This window comes from Poecilia reticulata, chromosome 23 (genome assembly GCF_904066995.2).
Source record: "Poecilia reticulata chromosome 23, P_reticulata-male-v2, whole genome shotgun sequence".
Classification (NCBI taxonomy): domain Eukaryota; kingdom Metazoa; phylum Chordata; class Actinopteri; order Cyprinodontiformes; family Poeciliidae; genus Poecilia; species Poecilia reticulata.
This window is the reverse complement of record NC_088852.1, coordinates 6,430,324-6,456,673: the sequence shown is the minus strand read 5'-3', so window position 1 is coordinate 6,456,673 and position 26,350 is coordinate 6,430,324. Positions and strand designations below refer to the sequence as shown.

At 38.3% G+C, this 26,350-nt stretch overlaps 1 protein-coding gene across 9 annotated transcripts in view; it reads right to left on the bottom strand.

The window, feature by feature from the left end:
- The window catches only part of anks1b (ankyrin repeat and sterile alpha motif domain containing 1B), a 201,311-nt gene that overhangs the window by 119,913 nt on the left and 55,048 nt on the right, over positions 1–26,350 (bottom strand). For 6 of the 9 annotated variants that reach the window (XR_014086089.1, XM_008400554.3, XM_017302833.2 and 3 more), the window contains exons 4-10: positions 24,118–24,270; positions 22,394–22,537; positions 12,688–12,763; positions 11,912–12,013; positions 8,128–8,250; positions 6,293–6,480; positions 914–1,048 (exon numbers count right to left, since the gene is read on the bottom strand). Coding sequence is in view for 8 of the 9 variants with exons in the window: in XM_008400554.3 (XP_008398776.2) it covers positions 914–1,048; positions 6,293–6,480; positions 8,128–8,250; positions 11,912–12,013; positions 12,688–12,763; positions 22,394–22,537; positions 24,118–24,270 (921 nt within the window). In the remaining variant the exon portion in view is untranslated. The remainder of the gene's footprint in view (positions 1–913; positions 1,049–6,292; positions 6,481–8,127; positions 8,251–11,911; positions 12,014–12,687; positions 12,764–22,393; positions 22,538–24,117; positions 24,271–26,350) is intronic. The other 3 variants (XM_017302832.2, XM_008400559.2, XM_081604083.1) reach the window with 1 other exon arrangement.

The window sequence follows — 26,350 nt, the reverse complement described above, 5'->3', positions numbered from 1 at the left end:
AAATTGCCTAAATGTAATTCCAGACTCTCACTTCTCCATATGAATTATTTTATTCCTCAGAAGAGTCAGAATCAAATTATGCCAACCTCATTTCCCTTTTCCCTTCCTCCTCTGTTAAACTCACGCAGACAGTCTAGATGATAATGCTGACATGCTTTCAAGTTTCCACATATTTCAACTAATGCGCAGAAAGTCTTTCCTTTCTCTTTTAAACGACATTAGCACAAACGGCCGGCTATGCAGGTGCGAACCTCTCCAGGCAGCGAGCCAGGCTGCCAGGCAGGCTGCCAGAGGACAAGACACAGGGTCTGCTCTGTTGTAAATGTCAGGTGTCCTGCTGCTAGAGCCAGCATGCATTTCATTACTAAACATTCATCGATGGAACTTTAACCACATTTAGAGGCAGAGCATGCAGAGCCGACTGGGCGGGAACAGTAGTAGCAGGAAGGGGATTTGGTTTGTAAAGCCCCAATGTCGCTTTGCATTACGTTCCTTCCAGAGGGATGAGTAACCTTTAATGATAAATAGATATTTGAACAATTTTTTATTCAAAATAAAATGACCCAAGAGCTTCTTGTGATGAAAAATACTCAAGAAGTTTTCATTTTTCAACAGGGAAAGGAAGAAAACTGAGCAGAAAATACTCAGAACTGCCAGAGAGCAAGTCTTATTCACTGCGTTCCCAAGGTAACCAGTGGAAAAAAATTCAGCCAGCGTAACGGAAACATCACCAAGCTGTCATTTCACTCAACTTCCATGTCTGTTTTCTTCTGCGACATGCAACAGACATATGCTTAATGAAGATGCATTAATACTAAATGACAATCTCTTCATTAGGTTGTCATTTGCACAGCATGCACATGGAGGGGAGCAAAGTTGCGTCAACGGCGTACATCGTGTTGTGTTCATGTACCTGAGAGACGCTGGAAAAGCCGAGGTTGCGGCAGCCGTTGCAAGGGGTGAGAGCTTCCCAGAATCCAGTGGGGCCGCACGTCTTTTCTGCCTCGTCTTCCTCCGCTGCTGCAGCGAGGGGCGGGGTGGGACGCTGCTGGCACAAAACCGTTGCAATGATTGCATTTCTTTAAGACCCGTGATCTAAAATGACTCAATAGAATCAAACATTTAAATGTTTCAAATAAAACTTGGAGTCTAATTACTGCAAATTATGAGGTATCGGCGTGATAAACCATTCGTGAAACAATGATGTCTGAATTTTAGTCGGCAGGGTCCGTCCACCTGCAGTTTCAGCCTTTGCTTATCCACAGCTGATCTAACGACTTTCATCATCTCTTTAAGCTCTGCAGAGGCTTGACGGTGAGCCTTTAATTTCAATCAGGTGTGATGAAGCAGAGAATCATCGATGACATCCAAGACGCAGACAGGAATTCAACGTTAAATTGTCAGATTGGTGGTCCTAAGTTCTTATGGGTCCAAGTCTGGCAGCTTCCCGATGCATCTTTAATCCAACTAATCAAAAACAAGAATTACTTCCTCAGCATGAACTGAGACAGAATCCTGCTGATCTAAATATCTGATACAGCTGCTGAAGCACATTCACCTGCTGACTAATTAGCACCATCCAGCATTCCTAATAAACAGATTTTTTGTTGTCTTTTTTTAACGCTCAAAACTAACAATAACTGCTTCATATTTCTCTTTCAAAGCACTAATGGTGGTCAGTGATTGGTCAGTGGCACGTTTAGAAAAGCGTAATGGGGACACTAAGTAAAAAGTGTCAAAAACAAACTCACTAGCTGCACCATGCACAAGTCTTCTATTGCTCTGATGGCTGTGCAGTCACCAGCTGTGTTTCCATTAAAAACGTGTGCAAAACTTTGGCGATATTCCGTTAAAGTTGAAAAAACTATTTCATAATTGCAGTGTTTCCAATAAACAAGAAACAAGTCTTTAAAAAACAGGATCCTCCTATTACTTCCTGTCGTCTTCTTCCTCTGTTCGTCAAAAACGTGAGTTTTTCTGAATTGCCGTGTTTCCATTAAGCAAATTCGTAATTTCAATTTGATCAACGAAAACAAGATCCTGAAAACAAAAACAATGTTTCTTGGGGGCTTGTCTCTCCGTGTGTGTGTGTGTGTGTGTGTGTGTGTGTGTGTGTGTGTGTGTGTGTGTGTGTGTGTGTGCGTGCGTGCGTGATGCATTAGGACCGATATATCCCACCTGAGTCCTCTGTGAACCTCCATGCAGATGAGGATACAAACCCCAGCAGGTTGCACAAAGTGAATACACCCAGAATATGAACACAAGGAGAAGAAAGCCGCAGGAGGAAGGATGGAGGAAACATTTTAATGCAGCAAATGATAAAGGAATGGAACGATGGGTAGTAAAAGGTGGAGTAGTTGCTGCAGACTGCAGAGGGCCTTTGCAACAATCAGGCATCGATCCATCTAAAATGGACTGCAGTGGCCATACACACACGCTGCACTGGACGGGAGGTGTTTCCTTTCATTACAGTAAAAATCTAATGTCGGCCCGTGTTCAAGAAAAAGGATCTGCTTAATTATTCAACAGGGAGCTGCAAAGCTAATCAATATTACAGAGGCTGTCAAAGCCTCAGAGGCAAACATGCCCTGCGTCTGCATCATGCAACCTTTCAGGAATTATCTCGTCTCATTTGATGGACAGAAGAGTTCATTTCATATCAAAAAAAGATTATGGTTTGGATTAAGTCTGAATAAAGACGTTTAGGGGTTGTCATGATGGTTGTTACTGCCAGAAACCGTCTTAGCGCTCAAACACTTAATGGAGCAGAGTTAGAAAAGTTTGGGACGGTTGCTATGGAAACCTCCTCACAGAGAAACTTTGCCAATGACAAAAATAGTTGGGTTATAAAAAAGGGGAAAACATTGTTACTTCAACAAGCCACCCCAAAATACAGAATTAAACTTTTAGTTGAGAATAAATAAAATAAAATGTTAAAACACAGTTGATCTAATTCAGTCGAGTCAGGAATAAGGGATAAGATCTGTCTGCTTAGTTAAAATGTAATAAACATTTTACTATCATTTGTAAAACGAATTGGGGTGTTCAAATATTTTAGAATAAATGTTGTAATTCATTCCATTTGGAGGCTCTTCTCCAAGGAGGATGAGTGAGACATTAGTATCTTTAGATTGTTTTTTTATCTAATGAAGTAATTTTGATCATCGTATCAATTTTGATTCTTAAGAAAGAAAAAGAATAAAAATATAATTTTTAAAAGGAGAAACAAAGCTTTTTATACATTTGCTCTTCAATTGAGCAACTTGTTAGAAAATTATATCTTATAAACTTACTGTAATAAAATAAATTCAGGTTTAGGTCAGAACAAGACTGAAAATGCTTCATCAAATTTAAAAGCACAAAAACATCCCAGAACAAAATATAACTTGTCTGCCCTTCTCTGAATTTAATAAATTTTTTTATTGCATAAAAAACTGTTTTCAAATAAATCCAAATGTCATTGCACCCACTAGGTGGCACTATTGCTCTTAATTTGTAACCAATTCAGACAAAAACATTTAAAATGATCATATAGCGTGGTTTTATGGAGTTGTTTACATAAAACGCTAAAAATATTCCATATGAGCCACATTTCTGGATTTCTGCTGCTCCGTTTTTAAGGCAGGTCTGAGAAAATCCTCATCTTGTTTCTTGTTTTGCCTCTTGGCTCCAGCTACCACACACACAGTTGTATTCTTCCCCACTGCACACAATGGGCAGAGAGCCACAGCGAGATGCCATGTCAGAGAGCTGTTCAGAGCTTTATTCATGACTAATGGCCTCACTAAATCACAAACTAATGGCCCTGGAAACATGTTCACACACCAGCCCCGAGGCACAAAAACACACACGCAAAGCAAGTCCGGAACACAACCTAAATTGGTGCTTATTGAGAGAGAGAGGCATAAGATGGATTGAGATAATTACAGCCTAAATGACCTGAGGTGTGTGTGTGTGAGGTGTGTGTGTGTGTGTGTGTGTGTGTGTGCGTGTGTGTGTGTGTGTGTGTGTGTGTGTGTTCACTGCTCAGTCACAGGTGTGTGAGCCTCATGGTTTCAGTGCATTAATGCTGCAGGTAAATATAATTTGGCTTCCATTCACACAGAGCAGAAATGGGAAAATGATGAGCTATTGATCAGTGTCACAACACTCAAAGTAAGGAGAGGAAGAAAAATAGACGTGCTGTGACGAGGGAGCACAAAGTGCAGACACACGCTGATTTCTGTGTGGGCATCTGGTGGAAACGATCTGCATGAAGCTGGAGTTTTCCGATCGGTTCGTAAAAATAACCGATAAATCCAGTTAAGGTTTGATCAGTTTTTAGTCTAAACATGGAGGAATGACAGAAAACTAACATCTCCAGGCTCTGAGCAGCTGCTTGTTCAACAAGCACATGACAGCCGTTCTCTAACTGCAGCAAGAACGGCGTTCTTAGCATGTTTGTCTGATACTGCCCTCTGCTGGGGAATCTGAGGAAGTACAAAGAGCAAGGAACAAAAAAAAAACCCCACCAATATGGATCAGCAATGGAGTCAATTTAATCCAGCAACAAGATCAAAGCTAATTGTAAATATATATATGACAGTTATAGATAAGTTGAGTTAAAAATAATGACTCGAAGTAGTTAGAGAAAGCAGAAAGTGTTTGAAGAGTTTGTACTTTAATAAGACCTTATTATTTATCAGCATTTGCAGCAGCTTCTCTAGAATCTGTCAAAAGCGCGTGCCGTTACCACTCCTCTCATAAATATTTAATTACCTTCTCAGCTGAAAAGCTGCTTGTTAGAAAGGATTTTGTGTTTTCATTTAGCAGATTTACATACTATTTTGCAAACATTTACACCCCAATAAATTTGAAGTTGACAGCAGTAGCAGCAGGTTTTTTTTTTTTTTTACTATTGTCATGCAGAGAAGTTCACAGGCATTTTCCTCTTACTGACTGAAATAAATATTTTCTCATGAATCCATGACAGCTGGTGCGCCTCTAACCCTGTGTTGATGTACATTAGGAATCCATTTGTATTACCACAATAACATTTGAAAATTAACTTTCAAGCTTGTCATGTTTGTTAGCATAAAATTAAGTCAGTTTTATGTGTTGAGGAAAACAGCCCAAAGTTTGAATAAAACCACTCTGATCAGAAAACATCGATTTCGGCTTAGATTCAGGAGTTGGAGATCTAAATTTTGCGTGAGCAAAATCTTGATTAAATATTCTCTAATTTGTATTCTTAATGATAGGAAATGTAAAACAAGCTGAAAAATAGAGGTTGCACCAGCGGAAATAAATTATTTTGCAACACAGCTGACTGTGGTTTGTAGGAATAACGGAGACGGAGGATAAAAATCCCTCAAGCGTAGCCCTCAAACATCCATCTGATATTCCCTGGAAGCGCTGTTGGAGTTTGAAGTCTGAATGTTTAGCAGAGCAAGTAAGAACAGGAATACAGAATGTATAAATGAGTGTTTTCCCTCTCTGTGTCGATAATCTGCATAGGAAACCAAAACACTCCTGCCCACGAAATGATATGTGAAACGTGGGCTAAATCTGCACAACGTAAAGGGGATTTTCAGACGCCATCTGTTTATCGTACACCTCTTCCTGAAGTAAACAGGAAGCTGAGCGTAACACCATCCAATGCCCCGTGACAGTAAGATTACACTGTTTTTTTCATTTTTTATTATTATTTAATGGCAACTTCTTTTGAACTTTTGCACTGGATTTAAAATGTTTCAACAGAGACTCGTACAACTTTACATCCACTGATCATGGCTGTTTTCATGCTAATATTGGGCTTTAAAGGAGCTATTTAAACCATTATTGCAGCGTAAAATTATTAGAAAACATCAGATTTTTCAGACTAAAGTTTAAACAATCTTGCATTTATTTTGGATTTGTTCTAACTCAAAAAGGATCAAAATTATACTCAGTGGTTGACATTCTGAGGAAATTGTTCAACAGGACAATGACTCCAAACAAACTGGAAAGATCTTGTAATAAGTCAAAATGTAAATATTATCCTTAATAGTCAGGTATGTGGCAGAGAAGCAACTAAATAAAATTAGCATGCTTTTGGACAATTCTGTCTTAATGCTCACATATCCAGCCAGAAGCATGGAAAATGCAAAAAGTGTCGCTCAAGAACATTTATCCACATATTAGTTTGTGTCCATTTATCAATTTCAACAAAAATCATTACCATTTTACCATGGAATACGACACTGACTCCCAGGATGAATGGATGTAAACTTCTGGGATCTGTACCAGATGCTAATTTAATTTTAAAAAGTACCTTGCTGGCTCGAGTTAAGGTGCCGTTCGGTCTGTCGGGGCGCTCCTCATCAGACAGCCGCCCGCTGCCGAAGCTGTCCATGGAGTGGGATGAGATGGTGTGGCAGAGCTCCTCGAAGGAGTAGTCCCGGTCCCGGCACTTCTTGATGTCGTGGAGCAGTTTGGACAGTTCGCTCGTCACGGCATCATCTGTGGAGGGGAGGAGGATTGAGAAGAATTTAGTTTAGCAAAAATAGAAGAATAGACCTGTTTTATCTGTTTTCTGGTCAATGAAAATAAACTTTTTACATTTTTAAATAGTTAATAGAACAGGAGATATGAAGGACTTGTTATGCCATGTTTCTAACAGAGGGGGCAGTGTTGGACCAGTTTCACACATGGCTACACAGATGGGCAGTAATTGTTCCCCTGTAGAAGACCTGACTTTTATGACAGAATAATGAAAAAAAAACATATTTTGAATATTTAGCAACCCGGACAGTCTTTATGATAATCAGACACATTAATTAGTTACCATCTGGGATATAGTCCTGAGCAATAATTCATGAACTAAACTGAATACAGCAAATGCATTGTGATAATTTTATGTAAATAGTCTGGTTTTACTGGAATGTTATTATGCATGTGTCCAGAGACCTCTTAAGTGTCAGTATTTACTTTCACCTCTGATTGAAGGATCAAGCAGAAACGTTAAGAGTGCTAGCCAATTTTTAAACACATTGTGTGGAGCTCACAGCCGTTTTCCTTGCTGTTGTTGCAGAATTATTTGAAGTTATAAATCTTGAGTATTTGGATTTTAAACACGTATTAATCATCCACCTAAAGCCTTCACAGATCTGTTGGCAGCCTTAGATGTGTTTTATTGCAGCAGCACAACCAACACAAAAAAAAAATTTATTAAAGCACATTTATTCTGTGGAGAAACTTTCAACAAAACTCGAGCACTTTACTAATTTTACTTTAAGTGGATTAAAGAGTCGAGGAATTGAATTGATAAATCCGTTACTTCCTGTGGCCAATTTCTCAAAACCACTTTTCAGTGGGAGGAAAACAAAGATCAGATAATGACTACAATAAAACAGTGACAGATCAGATTTTGATCACATCTACAGTAGGGCTGCAACTAATTATTATTTTAGTCTTTGATTTAACTATTAATTATTCTCACAATTAGTCAGACAAGAACATTGGTCAATTCTGCTGATTCTTCATTAAATTATATTCAATTATCATATAAGAAATGCATTAAATGAACAAATTTCTGTTTTAAAATAAGAATGAGCTTAATTGGAGACTTTTTTTAAAAACAGATTTTGAACGAGGTGAAGCTAAGGTTTTGTCACTTGACGAGTTTTGTATTTACAGATAGAGATTTTTTTAATCTTAAAAGCAAAACAGATTGTTTTGGACACTTTTTTCCTAAATACTGATCTGAGTATGTTGTTCTTTCAGTAAAGGGCCTCTTTATTTAAGTCTGTCTTTTCTTAACAATTAATTGATGACTAAATTAGTTAATTATAATCAATTAATCAAGATTAACTTCAATAATTGTGAATAATCAACTACAGTCAGTGCATTGATTTAAATGTTTCAAGCCGATGGGTAAAATAAGCAAGACAAAGTTTCACAGTTAATTTCAGGAAAGCACATAATGCCCACTGTAAAGTACGGCGGAGGCTCTATGATGCTGTGGGCCTTTTTCTCTTCCAAAGGCCCTCAGATGCAAGTAATTATAAAGTCTTTGAAACAAAAATACGTCGGTCTCTGATAGTAAACTGAAAACGGGTCACAAACGGGAAACACAAACACAGAAGAATCAGCCGTCTTCCAACTCACTCTTATGTCGGAGGGACGGCGAGGCAGCGGGCGAGGGGATCGAGGTCCGGGGTGCGGGTACGGGACACTTCCGGACCGGCTCTTCCAGAATACTCTCTCTCTCCATGTCGTCCATCATGTACTCTACAAAGACATGGACGGTTAACGAGTGGAAGGACAAAACGGTACCAGCCAGACCGGGTCACTGGGTCCCACTTCAGTTATTTCTCCTGGATCAATAAAGCGGAGCAATCAGCAGCATGGAAAACAGCTTGAGCTGCATTTAATTCACACCTTCTCCTTTGCCACAGAATCACTTCACAGCTTCTGCTAGCAGAGCTGTCTGCTGTTTATAGAGCAAAACAGGGATAAGAGAAACTCCAGCGAGCGAGAAGGAAGGAGACGAAGCGGGAACGATGATGAATTGTCCCAGAAGTTATTGCGATAAATAATTATGTTTATCGCAATAATGTTGCAGCATTAACATCGTAACATTGTCAACGATCAATGAACATTCAATTCTAATGAACATTTAACACCGACTGGAAGACATTTTAAGTATCTAAAATAAATAAACAAAATAATCGAAACACCAAATAAAAATTAATTATGAAGTCTGTGTTTAAAAAAAGGGTTAGATGAGACCAATGAACCAAACTGAAGATCAGTTTCTGGTAGAAAGAGAAAAACCATAAATCATGCAAATGGATATTATTGAGCTTGCTTTAATTTATCATGCGACTGAGTTATTGTTTATAACCCCCAATTTTGGCATTTAATTATGAATCTAACAGAAAAGGCTGAAAATAAGGGACATATTTATTCAGCTACAGGTTCTCTACAAACTGCAGAAATCAGGCAAAATAACGACAACCAGTGGGCTTATTATTTTTTACTTTTTTGTTTTTGTGTGCAGCATGAGGCGTCCAGTAAGTCAAGTGAGAATCATTCCTAACAATGTGCCAGAAAGCCGGGTCTCGGCAGCTACCAGCTCTCTGCATGCGTGTGTCCTTCTCCATCTCCTCTCCAACAGGAAATGGCTCGCAGCTGATCCTTTCACCCAGACGCAGCTGTGCGCCCTTCTCGCCCTTTCTTCCTTCCTATCATACGCAAACACGGCCAGCCTCCCGTTCATGCTGATGCCCAAACATCTTTCCACTTCTGGCTTGGTGAGATTGGATTTGGATAGAAACAGTTTGTGACAGACATCTGCTGCGGCGTGAAGTTTTACGTTTTGAATGCTGTAATCCCTTCCAAAGGATACATGTAAAGATTTTTCCCATGTTAATGCAGGACTATTTATAATGTAGCAGCAGGATCGTTTTCCTTAACCGTGATAAATATGCAAAGTCCAGTTGAGTAAAGACGTGGAAAAACATCTGCTCACAGCAGACCAGTCCATTTAAATATCTATTTATTCTTGTATGTATTATTAATTGAAAATAATATTAAGATGCATCTTAAAATATACAGTATTTCAGCTTTATGCTGACAAACTGTGTTCCAAACATACATTTTTGAGGCAGATTTTTGTCAACTTTAAAACCAGTTCCACCTTTAATTTGACTTGTATACTCCACATTTAAATAGATGTTTTTAAGGTTGTCATTTTCATTCAATATTAACATTCAGACTCATTTAATATAGATCCATAAGCATTCAATTAACTGTGTTGTGTAACGCCAGTAGCTTTGTAGAAGTTTCTGCCTCAAGTTCTAAGCTATGGTGTTCCACAAGGGTCAATTCTAGGCACATTATTTTCTTCCATTAGCTGAGAATATTCAGTCTTTATTACATAACGCCCATCACATCTATGCAGATGACATTCAGTTGTATTTATCTTTTACACTGTCCACCATCGCCAATAGTTTATCTTGGATCACTGAGTGGTTTTCTATATACACGCATTCTAAGTTGCTTATTTTCGTCCAGTAACTATTCTTTGACTCACACATCAGATTTACTTCTCCTTCCTGTTTCTTCCATTCAAGGAACATTTGTAAGATACCAGACAAATCTGGGTATTATTGTTCCTGCGTTTGTGTCATCGCATTCAGACTGCTTGTAAAACTCCTTTTCCCAGTTGGGAGAGATCATCAATTTCACACCTCTAAGCTGTTCAACACGCAGTGGCCAGACTTCTTACTAAATCAAGTGAACACTCATGTCACTGTGATGCTGAAAAATAAACACTTTCTTCACCTGCATCTTTCTTGTTGACACCTGAAGATACGAAGTCAAATCTGTCAAGTATTTGGAAAAGTTTATAATTTCATCCACCAACAAAAAACCCATATCCTTATTAAGGAACCAACTGGAACAGGTAAGATTAGGGTAAATATTTTACTAATTTATTACTTCTCCATTCATGATTTTTGTACTTTTAACTTGAGATTATGGCCTTCTTTGCATTTCATTGTGTTTTTCTGCTTAACTATCAGTTTTGTTGCCAGCCCATCACATTCCCAAGTCTCTGCTTCTTTTCTTTTTTTTTTCGCCTCCTAATTAAACCTCATTTGTGGTTGATTTTGGCTCTCACAAATGCTCTTCATCCAACTACTCCTTGGTTTCTGTGCGCCTTTATCTCTGTTGCTTTAAATTAACGATAACTACGTGCCCGTTATACACGCCACAGCTGCCACGATGACAGACAGAGAGGGCCTCCAAGCCACAGGATTACAGCGTTTTAATGTGCACAGTGTTTGGAAGATGTAATTTTTGGATCCTTGGGGACTGCGGAGGAAATTCACACTGGTAATCACTGGTTAAACACAAAACATGTACGAGAGCAAAAACTGGAATTTTAATGCATGGTTGAAGAAAGAAAAAAACTGCAAAAAGAGTCGTTTTTTTAAAGTGCAGAGGACAAATCTATGACCCAGTTACCTAATGATTTAAGCCCAATGAACTGAGGTCAAGTTAAAGTAGGATCATGAGAAAGAACAAAGTGGCAACCTGGAGAAATAAAATGATTCTGAAATAAAAAAATATCTTTTGATAAATGCTACCTGCAAAAAACAGTTTTAGAACCAGCCTATCACACATTTAATGGATTAATATCCTAATGCCGATCAGGTTTCCAGTGCTTGAACCTCCAAAGAAATGCAAGAAAACCCATTGGAACAGTTTCACTTAGTTTTAATCTTTCAAGTACCTTCAAGAGTCATTGTTGGTGGTGATACTGTGGAGAGGAAGGATCTCCAGTAGCAGTCAGTCTGAAGAAGCCTCTGACTGAAGACTGTCATAACTTAATTTCTGAGCAGCAGAGACAATATTCCATAATCCTACAACATTTTTTTATTTTAATTCTGCATTTTTGCTACTAGATATTACTCTCTAAACTGATTTAAAGATTTTAAACTAACTGCTTTTCACTTCACACATTCCAGACACCCATCAACATCTTGTGAGACAACTGGAGAGATGTGGAATGAATGCTGTATTGTTTTTGGTATCAGAGCAACTTGCACTGTTTCCTAGAGTGGAGACAGAGTTTCTCAACAAATGAGATTTCTCAGTTAGACAACAACCTGCTCCAAAGGTCACGAGGTCATATGTGCCAATATGCTGCTCTGTGGCTCAATATGTCCGCACCATTCAACAAATTCAATCTCAACTGTCACCTACAGCCAATAAAACCCAAACAGCAGCCGCTGATCTCTGAGCAAACACAAACCTCTGTGCAGTCAGGTGTGCGAAAAATGAAAACAGCAAAAATCTCCACTTAAATCTGGAAGCCGCTACCTTTTTTTATTTCTGCAACAGCAACAACCCCAAATTCTCAGTGACAGTCTGTGTCTCTTACCTTGAATAAGAGCGGTTATCTGCTGAGACTTGGGCGCTGGGTGATCTCTGAGAATCTCCAGTGCTGTTCTCCCCTGACTGTCTCTCAAATCGGTGTCTATCCCTGAAATTCACACGCAAAATAATAGTTACACAAAAGTGAAACAAATTTTTCAGATTTTTATTTGTTCAAGCCATGTTGCATTTTCATTTACTGCATAAATTATGAAGTCTGTGATTGACAAAATGTGAATTTTGCTCAGGTTTTATGACTATTTTAGCAAAGCAATGTACAATACGTTCAAAGCTTCAAATAGGAAGTCCAATGATTTATGACAGCACAGTTTACAGCAATCCAGGATGTTGATGTACTGTAGCCCTGACCAGAAGGAGCATGGCCACCAGAGGAAGTTCTGCAGGAAACGGGGAGCTGCAAGGAAGATGGCAGCGCAACCAAAGGACAACATTGTCCAGAAAGTAGTGCAGGGTTTAACTTACCGTTTCACCATAAATGTGGTTTTAGCTTAAATTCATTTTCATACAATTTTGTGTCATTTACTTCAACAATCAAACTGAGTGATTCATTGGCATCACATCCTGCAACATGTGATTATCAAAGCCAAGAATAAAATATTTCTTAACTTTGATTCATCTGAGGGGAAAAAAACTGAACCCTCGCATCTACATAAATAACTAAACATGTGGAGCACTTGACTGCAGGTTACGATAAAAACAAGTTGAGCGCAGGCCTATAAAAAGCACAGCACTTGTTTTATAGCAGCATATTTATAGACCAACCTGAGTCAAGCAAAAGGCGAACCACATCCATCTTTCCAAAAAGGGCAGCTTCATGAAGGGCACTCCCATTCTCCGTCTGCAAGAACCGGAGAGATCACGTACGTGTTATTATTCAATAACTTTTACAACTGAAATCGGAGGCAGAAACAGAGCGGAGGTGGACCGACAGCACAACGGACATCGCAGAAGAGAGCAGCAATTAAAACGGGTCAAATTCATCATTACGATTAGATATAAATATCAATCTCTCTATCAGGTCAAAAGATTTAGTAGTCATGTAGTGATTTTCTTGTGTGTGGAAACGTCCCATTTTCACTCATTCTATAGTTTCTGCCTTCGATGCTAATAATATTACAGGTATGATGCAACGCAATGAAATCAGCACAGGGGTGCAGATAAAGGACCAAACTGTTTCCTGCTCAGAAAAAGCTGCAGAGTTGAGCCGATTTTGGAGTTTGTAATGATGCTTGGAACATTGTTTTTTTTCTGCTAATTAGCAGAGATTTCAGTGACTGAAGTCACATTTTAACACAAAACTAGGGATGTTTTTATCCAAAGAAGGTTTGAAATATGAAAGTCATTAAGCTGCAGAGAAACAGCTGCTCCAATAATTCCACATAATGAAAAAATAGACTACCAGTGCTACTGAGAGGAACAATGGGGACGTTTTACACCATAATGCACATAAAGTAAAGTCTTTAAAAATACATTCTTCCACTTGAGCAATATTTTAAAAATCTCATGCATCTCAACCTAAAGAGAAAAACCCGGCATGTGTTTGTGGTCTGTAGACTTATCATGCTGCGATGTAATCTTTACTTGTTGCAGTTCTTTTAAAGTTCCTCAGCTGATCCAGAACGCAGAGAATATTAACTTGCTCCCAAATCTCTAGTTTTTTTTTACATACAAAGTTCTTAATGGTCCATAAAACTCTGCGATGAAGACGCAAGTTGTTGTTGACTGTATTTTACTTTTTCCTCTTTTTGTTTTTCGTTTCCTTTTACTTCTGTTTCAATTTCCCATTTTATTCTGCTAGCAGACTTTACTGTATTTTAGTTATTAATCAGAGCAATAATTAAAACATTTTAAATAACTGTTTAATGGACAGTGACCAGGAATCATTTCAAAACTTCATCTTTCCCTCAGGTACAATAAGAGCGGGATGATAAAAACCTCCAAAGCTCCTTTGTCTAGCAAAGACTGGCATCTTGAATCAATGTGAACTTTTGCAGCACAAAGTCGAGAAAACTCAGCATTAAACTCTTAAGTGAGCATACATAGCTATTATTTCCATCTCATAACTGCTTATTTATTAGCTTACAAGTGGATTTAAATGTGGTCTTTTGTAAAAAATAACAAAAATAAAAGTCAAATTCTTACTATTTTTATCACAATTACATGTTATGTCTCTCCAGAAGAAACCTGGTTTGCAGGGGTAGAAAGTTTTTTAGTGACAAAACGTAAAAATTTGATTTCTGCATCTCGAAGAAGTAGTAATGCCCATGTGGGACACAAAGACACACACGTTAACACAGAAACAACAAGGCGTACATGCAGCCAAACAGCTAAATACATTGCATCCTTCATGGTTGGCTTCCTGTCAACATGGATGAAAACACTGCCGTGAACCGAACTCCCAGCTTTAATGAAGACAAATCATCTGAACGGCAGCCAGGCCTGCACCCTGAACGCAGCGCTGCGGCAGATCAGACTTACTGTGACCCAATCGTTTCTCCTGAAACATCACCAGTGAGGCACGGGAAAGAAAAACAATTGCAAAGATCCTTAAAAAAATTTTAAAAATCGAGAGCCTGCAGCAGGTTCAAGAAAGACTTCTGCTGGTTAATCTCAAAAAGAAAATCATCCAGATGTTTAAACCCCATGCATAAGAGGAGGCCCTGGCACAGGAAGGGAGCCACCCCTTATTCTGACACATTTGACCTTGCCTTTTCAACTTCCCACACCACTTCCTTTACCGTTTCCCCTGGCGATAATACCGTGATGTCATGAGGAAGCAAAAAGGCGATTTTGACTTTCGAGGAGTTTCCTGCAATTGAAAAGTGGAGGGCAGTCTGATCTGTTGGCTATGCAGAAATGAGATGACAGAGTAAACACTTACAGCATGTCAACAGAGGAATCACTTAAGACGTGCATTTGAGTCTCTCTACATAATTAACGCGGCTTTACGTAACACTCGCAGCTGATCTACAGGCACAATGCTTTACCATCACACTTTCTGAGAAGACAAAGCAAGCACTTGCTGTTCTGTCGACATCTTGGTACAAATCTACAGCTTTTACCCTGCGTTGGCTTCCTGCCCAACATGCAGGTAGTAGAATTATCCTCTACGGGGAATTTCCTTCATTAAAATGGAAACAGAAGGAAGTGAGAAAGAGAAACACTGCTGTTTGTGTAAATTATTCATTCACACTCACACCTACACACAGCTCTGCACTACCACTCACATGTACAACTTCCTGTCAGCTGGAGACAATTTATGACAGCCCCAGTTGATGCTTGTCCATTTTTAAAACGCAGAGCTGGACAATAAACCAAAGCAATATATATTGCTATAGACACATGATTAATATCAATAGATAATGCATCTAATAGAATCATAAATTTTCTTAGCTCTGATCCAGAACCACACAGCATTCTGGGGGATGTAGGCACAGGAAAAACTTTAGCTTTCATGGTCAGCTAAGCAAGGTTGGTGATATCAACTAGCTACTTTTGCAACTATACGTCCCTAAATCATTCGAGGCGCCATGACGGACGTCGGAAGTGAGGGACGGAGTATTGAACAGAGACTGAAATTGTTTTCCAAAGTTGTTTTGCCAGTTTATTCATGGCTTATACTTGTTCGAGTTGAGCTAATTTGTCTGTGAACGTAACACAGCTGGTTGGGGCTCATAGACGGCGGGATTTACCAAGTTTGGAAACAGCTAGCTTAGAAACCGACCCGTACGTCCTCCCTCCTGTTGTGTTGATCAAGTTACCGACTTTGTCTGAATTCACACCACATGATTTATATCACTATGTCATAAACACCGTCTCCCCTTAAAGCGGAGAAACAGTAAAAACGTACAAAAGACGAGATGCTAACCAGTTTTTTCCATACATGCTAGGCTAAATGACGGTGCGGCATTATCTCTATGGCTACCAATGGTTAGACGCATACTTTTTCCATGAAGCAATACGTTTCTAATCATACTTACTTATAAAGTATATGAACGTTAGTCTTCTTACTTAATAAAAAACTTCACTGCAAAACACCGAGGGCTGCCAGTCGTTCTGATTGACAGCTGCTATCATTTGCCGCCGCAGCTTTCCACATTTATTAAAGGTTACGCAATAAAATTCAGTTTCTGCAGCCGACCGTGCAGCGTCCTGTGAACATTTTTAAAGTGAAATAAACTGAATAAAAGCAATATTAAGCTACCACATGTCTGTTTTTGACTAGCTTTAAAAGAGCGCATTGGTTGTTTTTGCTAGCTAAAGGCTAGAACCATAGACATCGATACGTAGACCCCTCCTGGAGCGCTGAGCCGTACATAAAGCGTCCGCCATCTTCTATGTGGCAGCAGGGCGGTCGGAGCTCCTTAAGTCCTGTGTTGTGTGGACTTGTTCCAACCGTTTTAGAAAACAAACTGGGTTTATTAGGATTACCTTCCCCAGGTAAGGATGAAAGATCAGAATAACTTTAGTTTGCAGCCAGAAATTCGCTTCTAAACAACCGGAAAATATTCCTATGTAGCTAAATTGGCCCGAAATAACCGCTGATTGTTAGCATAGCAGCTAACGTTTCATACTGTTTTCTAATGAGAGCGAGCTGATGAGAAACCGCTGTTAGAGGAGAAGATCATTAAAAACCAGGGGATTTTGTGAGGAAAGATCAGTCAGGATCAGAGCTGGAGCTGCTGTTCTTCAGTCTCTGTTTCCCAGCTCAGCTTCACCATGTCGGTATTTAGCTATAAAGATGCTACGAGTCAGAGCCCAACATGCTGAAAATGTAAGCTCATAAATAAGCAGTTGGGCTCATATATGTTTCTTTCTGAATGTGAAAGAAACACATATGTATTTTCTATTACACTTTTGGATAATTTCTCTTTTATCCTTGGCTTTATCCTGTGAACCAGGACGTCTCAGAAGTCATTGAGTTCTCCCAGTGTGACCAGCAGACTGACGCCCTGCCTGTGACCAGTGTTCCCAGTATAATGAATAAATGTTTTATTCTTTACACTTTTTGTGTATTTTTAAATATCTCAATCTTACGGTTGAAGTATTAGTATATTAATGTAGCTTATGTAATGAAATAAAAATAATTTACTCTGTTAGAATTATTTTCACTCTTTGCTGTCGATAGCAGCAACCACATGCTAGCAGCAGGCACGACGGAGAAATGTTTTCAAACTCGTATGATAAGAACGACTATATATGTAATATAGGCGGCTACAGAGTATCTTTGTTTACATTTTTGGTTGGTGGTGTGCCTCCAATTTGATATGATTTGAAGTTGTGTTGACCAATAATAAAGCTGCAGGGATGGTAACGATAGACCTCCAAGATGTTCTTGTTTAGTTAATATAGAAAACTTGACTCTTGGCCGTTTATTGTCCCAGATAAAGCGAGATAAATAAGAATTTATTGATTTGAAGTGTGCAGAGGATAAGTAGCAGGAAAGATTTGCTATGAATAGTTGAGTCGCGGAAGGATGTTCATTTTTATAGTGTTAATTCTCCCTAAGAAAGAGGTGGTAGGGAAGCCCATTTTATTAAATAATTTTTTATCTTCTGAATTAAAGGTGAATAATTAGTTTCAAAGAGATAATTGAGATCAGGTGTAACAAAAATACCCAGATATTTGAAGCCTCTCAGACATTTGAAAGGGAGATTGCATCAACCTTTCTGGGGGGATGCTGAAAGGGGTGGCGACAGACTGTCCTAAGTTGATTTTGTGTCCTGACAAAGCACTGAATGTAGCCATAGACTCCAGGATAGCTGGAATTGATTTCTCAGGATTGCAGTTATACAAAAGCACATCATCTGTGAATAATGAAATCACATGGTTTCTACTGCCTATATTAATTCCAGATACATCTGGATTAGTCCTGGTGATCTTAGCCAGAGGTTCAATAAACAATGTAAACAATAAGGGCGACAGGGGGCACCCCTGCCTACAACCCCTATGATTCTTGAAGGGCTCAGACATCAAACCATTTGTGTTAACTGAGGCTGTTGGGTCCGAGTAAAAACTTTTAACCAGATTGATAAAATTTGGGCCCAGACCAAATTTATGTAACACCTGAAAAAGAAACGGCCATTCAACGCGGTCGAAAGCCTTCTCGGCATTGAGGGAAACAATTACTGCTGGCTCTTTGCGAGTATTAAGATACTGAACAACATTAAGAACGCGTTGTATATTGTCTGTGCCATATCTCATCTTTATAAACCCCGCCTGATCTGGGTTTATTATTTTAGGGAGGATGTTTTCCAATCTCCGGGCTAATACTTTTGCCACAATTTTATAATCGACATTAAGTAAACTAATAGGTCTAAAGGAGGAACAACCCAGGGGACTTTTACCTTCTTTTAAAAGCCAACTAATGGAGGAGTGTCTCCATGAGGGGGGATGCCATTTCTCAAAATGTCATTAACAGAGGGCATGAATATTGGTTGAATCTCAGGCCAAAATGACAAAAAAAAATTCCAACGGAAACCCGTTGGGTCCAGGACATTTTCTGTTGGGCATAGATTTAATTGCAGCCCAAACTTCCTCCAGAGTGATAGCAGCATCTAAGAAGGCACGATCCTCTCCCATGACAGAAGGTAGAGATATGCTGCTCAAATAAGAGGCGATAACTTCTGGGTCAGCCACGTCCGTGTGGTATAGAGATATATAAAAATCCCGGAAAGTGCTGTTAATAATTATTGGGTTGTATGCATTATCCTTGTTCTGCATTTCTTTTTTATTTTAATTTTCCTTTCAGGCAGTCTTTCTAGATTGTTTAAATACCACAGACACAAATGAATCAAGCTCATTAACTAAAGTCTCATACGGAGCCATAAGTCCATCCCTATCGAACCTTTCCTATATGATTTCAGAAGCTACCTGTATGATCTGTAGATAAAGTAGCTTCAGTTACATTGTTTTATTTTCCATTGGTCATTTCTGATTTAAATACATTTGAAGAAAAACAAAAAGAAACCAGTGGAAGTAACTCTTAATTTTGCACTAGTACTATATTTAATAATTTAAGACCTCACTTTAAGAAATACTTCAACAAATGGAGCTAATGAGTAACCTACGACAGGAAAAAGAATAAAGATTATCCAACACAGATGATTTTTGGCAAACACCGTTTATCTGTTCTTTTGAATGAAAACTGTTGCACTATATGTGGCTAAATCTGGAAAGCACAACAGTACAGTTTTTATGCATTTCTGAGTTTTTAAAAATTACTCAAAAGTGCAGGTGGCAAAATAAAGATCAGATTTATCAAAGGCTTGCACCGCTCTGCATAAAAAGCTTGATAAACTAGCAGCAGCGAGTCCTGCAGAGGAGATGACATATCAAAGACCTTTGTGCTCATCTTCACCGGGCGCATGGAGCCTGAGAAACACCCCGGCTCTCCAGATCAGAGTGGGTCTGAACACACATAAAAGGGGTGAAGGAGCCAGTAATGGCTGCAATGTCACTGATCCAGGGATCTGCACTCTAAAGACTAAAATTAATAACTTCATTTTAGCAGGTCTGCTCAGTAAAGACGCTGCAACTCGATGACTGGCTGGGATTTCTTCACAGAAAACGTTTTAACCCAACTGAATGATGAATGAATTGATTGAATTTAGTTTATTGTAAAGTGCCTTTAGATTACATGATGTGGGTTTCTTGTAAACAGCAGGAAGATGGAGCTTAGACAAGTTCAATAATAAGGTTGTTCAAAGCTTTGTAACATCTCTATGCGTCTCAAGTTTGGTGAGAAAACTTTTACATCTCCTTGTTTATGTTGCTTCAGACTCAGCAGCTCCCTGAATTTTTCATACTCTCTGAGCAATAAATCCCTTGAAGTATTTTTTTTTCTCCTTCCTTCAAATCTTTATGATCAATGAACAGTAGCGCATTGGGTGAGAAATAATCTAAAGTGTGAAAGAAGAAAATCCACTAGCAAGTGTTAAATGAAAGCACTCTGTGGATTCGACTTTTACCAGCATATAATTCTGGCTTTTGGTATTAAATTAAATAAATACGATTCGATTCAATTGCTACTTTTACCATTTTTGTCCACGGATTTTAACGCTTTGATTTGCAGCCATACAATTTGCCAAAAAAATTATATAATCATGACATGTAGGAAAACGCTGTGAAGTTTAAGGAAGGGTTAACCAAACATCTCACAATGCCATTAAGTTCCTTTGAAATATTTATTCCAAGTGTGATTAGAATAAAATTAACCAATTTGTAATGCTCATTTCACCAATTCAGCAGAGAACTGTCAGCAACTAAGCTTTGCATCCCATCTAATCCCTATGAATGCATGAAGAGAAAAGAGACCATGAACTACGAGGACCCCTCAGGAACACCCTGTTCTCTCTCTCCCTTCCCTCCCAATCAATTATTCATTTCAAACCACCAAACCATGCGAGGCACGTTCAGCGTGTACACGGCTCTCTGATACACAATCGGGGAGAAAACGTTGAGTTTAAATGAAGGAACCCGCCGCGACTGCTAATCTGCCGGCTTCCTAAGGCATTCATGACACACAAACGTCTGCAGCTCCTCGTTTCTTCAGTTACTGAAATGCAGCACGGAGAGGATTTTTAAGGATTTATCCAGGTAAATGTCCTTACAGACGCATTCAATTTTCATGGTGGATTACATTATTTTAACAAAATGTCACAGTTAAATCTTTCTGTTGAATTAAAAAAAGCATATATAAGCATTAAAACATGACACCGGACATTTTTTGATATGATCAATTAGTCACAGCTTGTAGATTTCAGAAGATTTGAATTTGTAGAAGTGAGACAACAAAAAAAAAAACATTTTATGCTGTTTTTACAAACAGCAACTGTCTGTTTTTAAAGGAGCTTTAAGGACAGTTAGCAAGCGCGCCTGTCTGACCTGCAGAGCATTTAACTTTTTTTTTTTTTTTTGCAGCACAGCTTTGGGATTCTTCTTATCTGCTGACCGAAGAGATCGAAACGGTGCGCAAACGGGTCGCAGTTCAGGGAGATCAAACGGAGCGGAGGAGTTAAGAAATTTTCAAATAAATCAAATAAGTTTAAGCCAGGTCTTGAAATAAACTGGCAGTCGGTGGATTGAGGCCAGAGTTGGAGAAATTGGACCCCCGTAGTTTATTACAGAAGTGCAGCTGGGATGTAACAAAAACAAAACCAAGGCTTACTGTCTCATAACGCCTCGGCTGATAAAAACAAAATTTCCCCAAAGCACTTACTTGGCTGCCCAGATCACAGAGAGGATCCACTTTCACTCCTACATTTGTAAAACTTCTCATATGTTAACAAGCAGCGTCTTACCATCTTCTTTGGCTGCTATTAGCATGATTTCTGTATTTATTTTAATTAATTAAACTTAAGAAAGCCATCACATTCTTAATTTTAATGATACAAGTTCTTCAGTCCAGACTTATTCAAAATATGGAAAACAGTCTTTTAGTTCAGCACCAACAGGAAGCCCTGAATCAGATGGTAAACTTCGCCGTCATTAGCTAGAACTGGTTAGCCGCTAACAGTATTCCAACTGTGGGATTCTCGTCTGTCACCGAAACCGTTTCTACAAATAACCAAGTGAGTATCAATCAGCCTGAGGATGTCTCTATTGGCTAATTCTGACAATAACAGCACAACCCCATAAAAACTAAATATTATACCATTATAATATTTTAAAATCAGAAACGGTTTCCTTCATGATCATGTGTTCATTATATTTAAATGAATTCTTGGATCAAAGTTAAGCTTGTTTTATTATATCAATACACATTTGGAAATTATCCAACTGGAAAAAATTCATTTCATTAGTTTTTTTAAAACAGGGGCAATGTGCAAAAATACATGAATAAAAGATGACTGGACCAGATTGAGCTCAAGCTAGTTTCCAATAAATCAAACCGTCTAATCTAAATCAATTCTTCGATATTTGCAGAAGGTGATTTGAAGGATAATTTTGGTTCTGATTTCAAGTTCAAACAACAGATTTTAATAACGGAAATAATTGTAATCGAAACATGGATAAACTTAAAAAACAGCTACTTTAAAATAGAACATCACCTAAAAAGACTTATATTTCTAATATTTCTAATAAAAGAGCAATAAAAGAGTTGACTGATTAAAATTGTATTTTATGTGTATATCAGTACATTTATCTTCCTTCACGCATTTGCATTTTTTAAATTTTATTTTTTATTTATTTAATTTTTTCATTATTTTATACGTCGAGTGTCCAATGTTTGAATGCATATTTTCTGTTTCATATGTGCAAAAACTCAATAAATACATCGTTAAAAAAAGTCAAAACATTTAGGTCAAGTGATGAAAAAGTTGTTATAACCACAGCTCATCCAAAAGTCTATGGCATTTTAAAATTTTTTTCTTTTATGATTATTTATAGCCTGAGCTGACTTGCAGTGCCAATCCTTTAATAAGCATAAGAAAATTTAAAAAAAAACAGAGGGACTTGAACTCACCACACAGTTGACGTCCATGCCGGCCTCCAGCAGGGTCTGGACGGTGCTGTGGTGTCCGTTTCGTGCCGCCAGGTGAAGCGGCGTGTGGAGGCGGGTGTGACTCGTCATCAGGTTTGGGTGAGCGCTCACCAGCATGCGGACCACCTGTCCACAAACACAGCAAAACGTAAATGACGACATTTCCTCCCAGCTATCAAAAAAAAAAAAAAAAGCTTATCAGATATAAAAGTGTTGAGTCACAAGAATTAACATCTGTAATTCTGCTCATTATTTGGCCTGAAAAATCATAAAAAACTTCCATTAATCTGACAATAATGCTCTTTTATTTCATTGTGATTTAACCAGATTATTATTACAGCATCAGGTGATATTCAAGTACATTTAGAAGGACCTTGTTTTATATTTTTGCTCAGGTTTCTGTAACAATGTTCACCTTTATTTACAGCTTCTCCATTTTCTACAATGAGTTCTATACACGTCCCAAACTTTCCTCCGGTGTAAGTTACATTTTTCTTCGGCAGTAAACTTCCACCACAGGGAGCTTCCTTCGTTATAATGCAGAAAGAGACTGTTGCTTTCATAAATTATTCATCTGCAGGCAGATAAACCTGTGTGGCTTGACTGCAATTACAAATTCCTGAATGTGTGACTGCGTCGGAACATCAGCAGACATTTGTAGCAGAAATCTGTGTGTGGTTTGTCACATTTTTCACAAAACTGAACTAATACTGAATGTCCATGGTGTAAACCAGCAGCAGCTTGACATATTTTTCATTAAACCCACATTTCTGTACGAAAAACTGTTTTTTTTATTAGTAGTCTGATGTGAAATTCTGATTAAAGCAATGAAAGGCGTGTTCATTGGCTACAACTAGAAAATTATCATAATTAACTGAACTAAAGGCTTGAAAATTTTATCTGTTTAATTTAACTGCATTATGTATTTCACTTAGTAAACTGAATTACTGAAATAAATTAATATGATTGTGAAACCATGTGTTTCACAATTAGGAATCTGATCAATTTGTTGCCGTTTAGGACCAATAAATTAAGCTACATTCCATCTGTATCATATGAGGACAAAAAGAAACTTTTAAGGGAGAGTATTAGGATTTTAAAGACATTTAAATCAATATTTCTCCAGTTGAAAAAGCTTTCAAATGGAGTAGCTTGCTGACAAAGTAAGCTAGCGATAGCATATTTGCTTTCTGTTTTGAATTGACTTGTTATTCAAACTCTATATGCTCCAATTTAATTGCATGAGAGAAAAAAATGAAACGTAATTGTAGCTCCTTGTTTTGAACGGCATCAAATTTAACTCCTGGTGTTTCAGCTGCTCTCTCTTTAGTTTGTCTCTATGTGGAACAGAGTCTGAGCACAAAGCAGGTCACATGACAGAGATCTGCAGTACAGTGATTCAATAAATCAACCAAACAATGTGGATAGACTGTAATTCTGCTGAGAGCAGCAGCTAGCTACGCTAATATCAAATATCTAAACATCCGAACAATGCTTTACTTCATTTGTATTCAGCCATCTTTACCCTCACAGCAGAAATAATACATAAAAACCCAGTAGGAGACATATGAAACATGCTACTTTTTGGACAAATCCAAACAACTGCTTATGATAAACTGTCACTGCACATCGCCTGAACACCTGAATGTGTTTACATCGTTTTGTAGGCAGTATTTTTTTAATACATAAATTTCATTCTCAGTGACCTGCAGGCGTCCATAAAGTGCAGCCAGGTCCAGAGGAGTTTCCTGCCGGTTGTTTCTCATCGTCGGGTCGGTCAGTTCCTGAAGAAGAACCAAAACCACGTCGGTGTGTCCGTACTGGGCCGCGCAGTGGAGCGGCGTCTCCCTCTCATGGTTCTGCAGAACAGAAGGAAAATGTTGGACGATCGGCTTTGATGGTTGCAGGAATTAAGAGAGCGATGGTGGGTGAAAGGAGAGACGTAGAAGTAACGGAGCCGATTCAGGGGTGAAGAAGAAAAGGTCAGAGTGTGAGAGGGACAGTTGGAGGATTAATGGAGCAGGAGACAAGGTTGGCAAGAAAAGGTGGAGATGGTTTGAGAAGAGCCGCACAGAATACAGATCATTTTTAAAACAGAGAACAAAGACGGGGTTAAAAATGGAGGTCCTTTTGACCACAGGGATTTCAAACTCCTTTAGGAACACCTGACTGGACGTTTTTGAACAATGTTGGATTATTTGGAGCCTCCTAAATGAACACATGTACCTCTCTTTCTTCAGGACAAAGGATTGTCTTCAGACAATTATTCTGATTTTAAAGCTTCTCAAACATTTACCACTGGAGAGATTTATTAAAAAATAATAAGACCTCCAACACAGTTAGTACAACTTTTATAAACTGAAATCAGCAACTTATTACAGTTTAATATTTACGAATGAATCTTTTCCTTTATATTTGTCTAGCTAAATATTTTAATAAGAGTCTGTCTGAACATTTTAAAGGTCATGGACTGACTGAGAACGTCTGACCACGACCTCGGTCTCCGAAGAGCCTCCCTCAGCAGCGGTGTTGGTATTCCCTGAGGTCCCACCGAAATAAATAAACGACCGACCCCACGAAAAAGAAAAAGTGAAGTATACACGTAGCTATAGAAGCAAATCCAGCACTGCATTTCCGAATCCAGGCCGATGAACCACTTATCGTTTAGATTTTGTTCCTGGAAGCAGGAGTCGCATTCAGAGACAAACTGTTTATATATTGTTAAAATACAAATAAAGAAGAGTTAATGAACAAAAGACAGTAGAAATACTGTCTCAATTATTACATTTTAAATGTGTAATAGACTTATTTTCTCAAAAATTGCAATGGTGACTGATCTGAGGACTGTTGATGTTTATTTACAATTTTATCTCATATTCAACACTGATTTTTTCATTTGTAAATGTCTAAATAATAAGAGCTTCATTTTTGTTTGTTTTTCCTCAGTGGGAGGAGGCCCTTTAAATGTAAAATATATGAATAAATACTAATATATGTTGACTTTTTTAAAATTTGTTTTTCTTTTGCTTTTCTTTTTCTTTTTTTGTTTGCATTTCCTCAAAATTATGTAAAGCACTTTCAAATGCCTTGTTGCTGAAAATGTGCTGAATAAATAAAATTAAATTACCTTACCTTTATCTTATTGTAAATTTGGATCAATCACAAAATACTGCTGATGGATTAATTAGGTATAATCGAAAATTTACATTCTTTAAATTACAGCAAATGACTTTTTATTTACTGTATTCATTCTGATCTAGAATATATTTTAATTTACATTCTGTACTCTGTACAGAAAGTAAACGCTGCTTCAAACGGTCGTCTGAAAGCCACTAATATCAATATATATCTGCTCTGAAAATAATAAAAACAATCCAGAAACTAAAAAAGACTGACAGAACATCACAAATGTCATCCAGGAACCACTGGCACAAAAACCAAAGCTATTGTTGGTTCTGCCACTGACCCATTTGTCCCTGCAGCCTCAAATGGGCAATAAAACGTAGCGGTCTGATCTCACACGCCGCTTCAGATTGGAAAAATGTGATTTCCTCGACAGAAAGGATAGTGGCAAAGAGATGAGCTCAGACTCGGCGTGACAGGACGGGAAGATGAAGCAGAAGAGGAGAGAAAACGGAGAAATCCTCCCTCTGTGACCTCAGAGCGGGTTATATATTTCCATTACACGCAGTCTGACAGCCTCTCAATATCATCAGCTCTTGGTTCATTGTTGTACACTGTTGCTGCTGAGCGGGAATCCTGTCAGCGAGCAGCCAAACAAATAGCTTTGTTTGGTTTGGGTTACATTTGGCCATGACAAACAAAACTGGACTAAACGGCCAAGTGGATCAGGAAAGCCCAAACTTTGACACTCAGGCCAAAAACAATGAGGCATAAAAAAGGAAAAACATGACACTGTGAACAACAAACAAAGCTCCA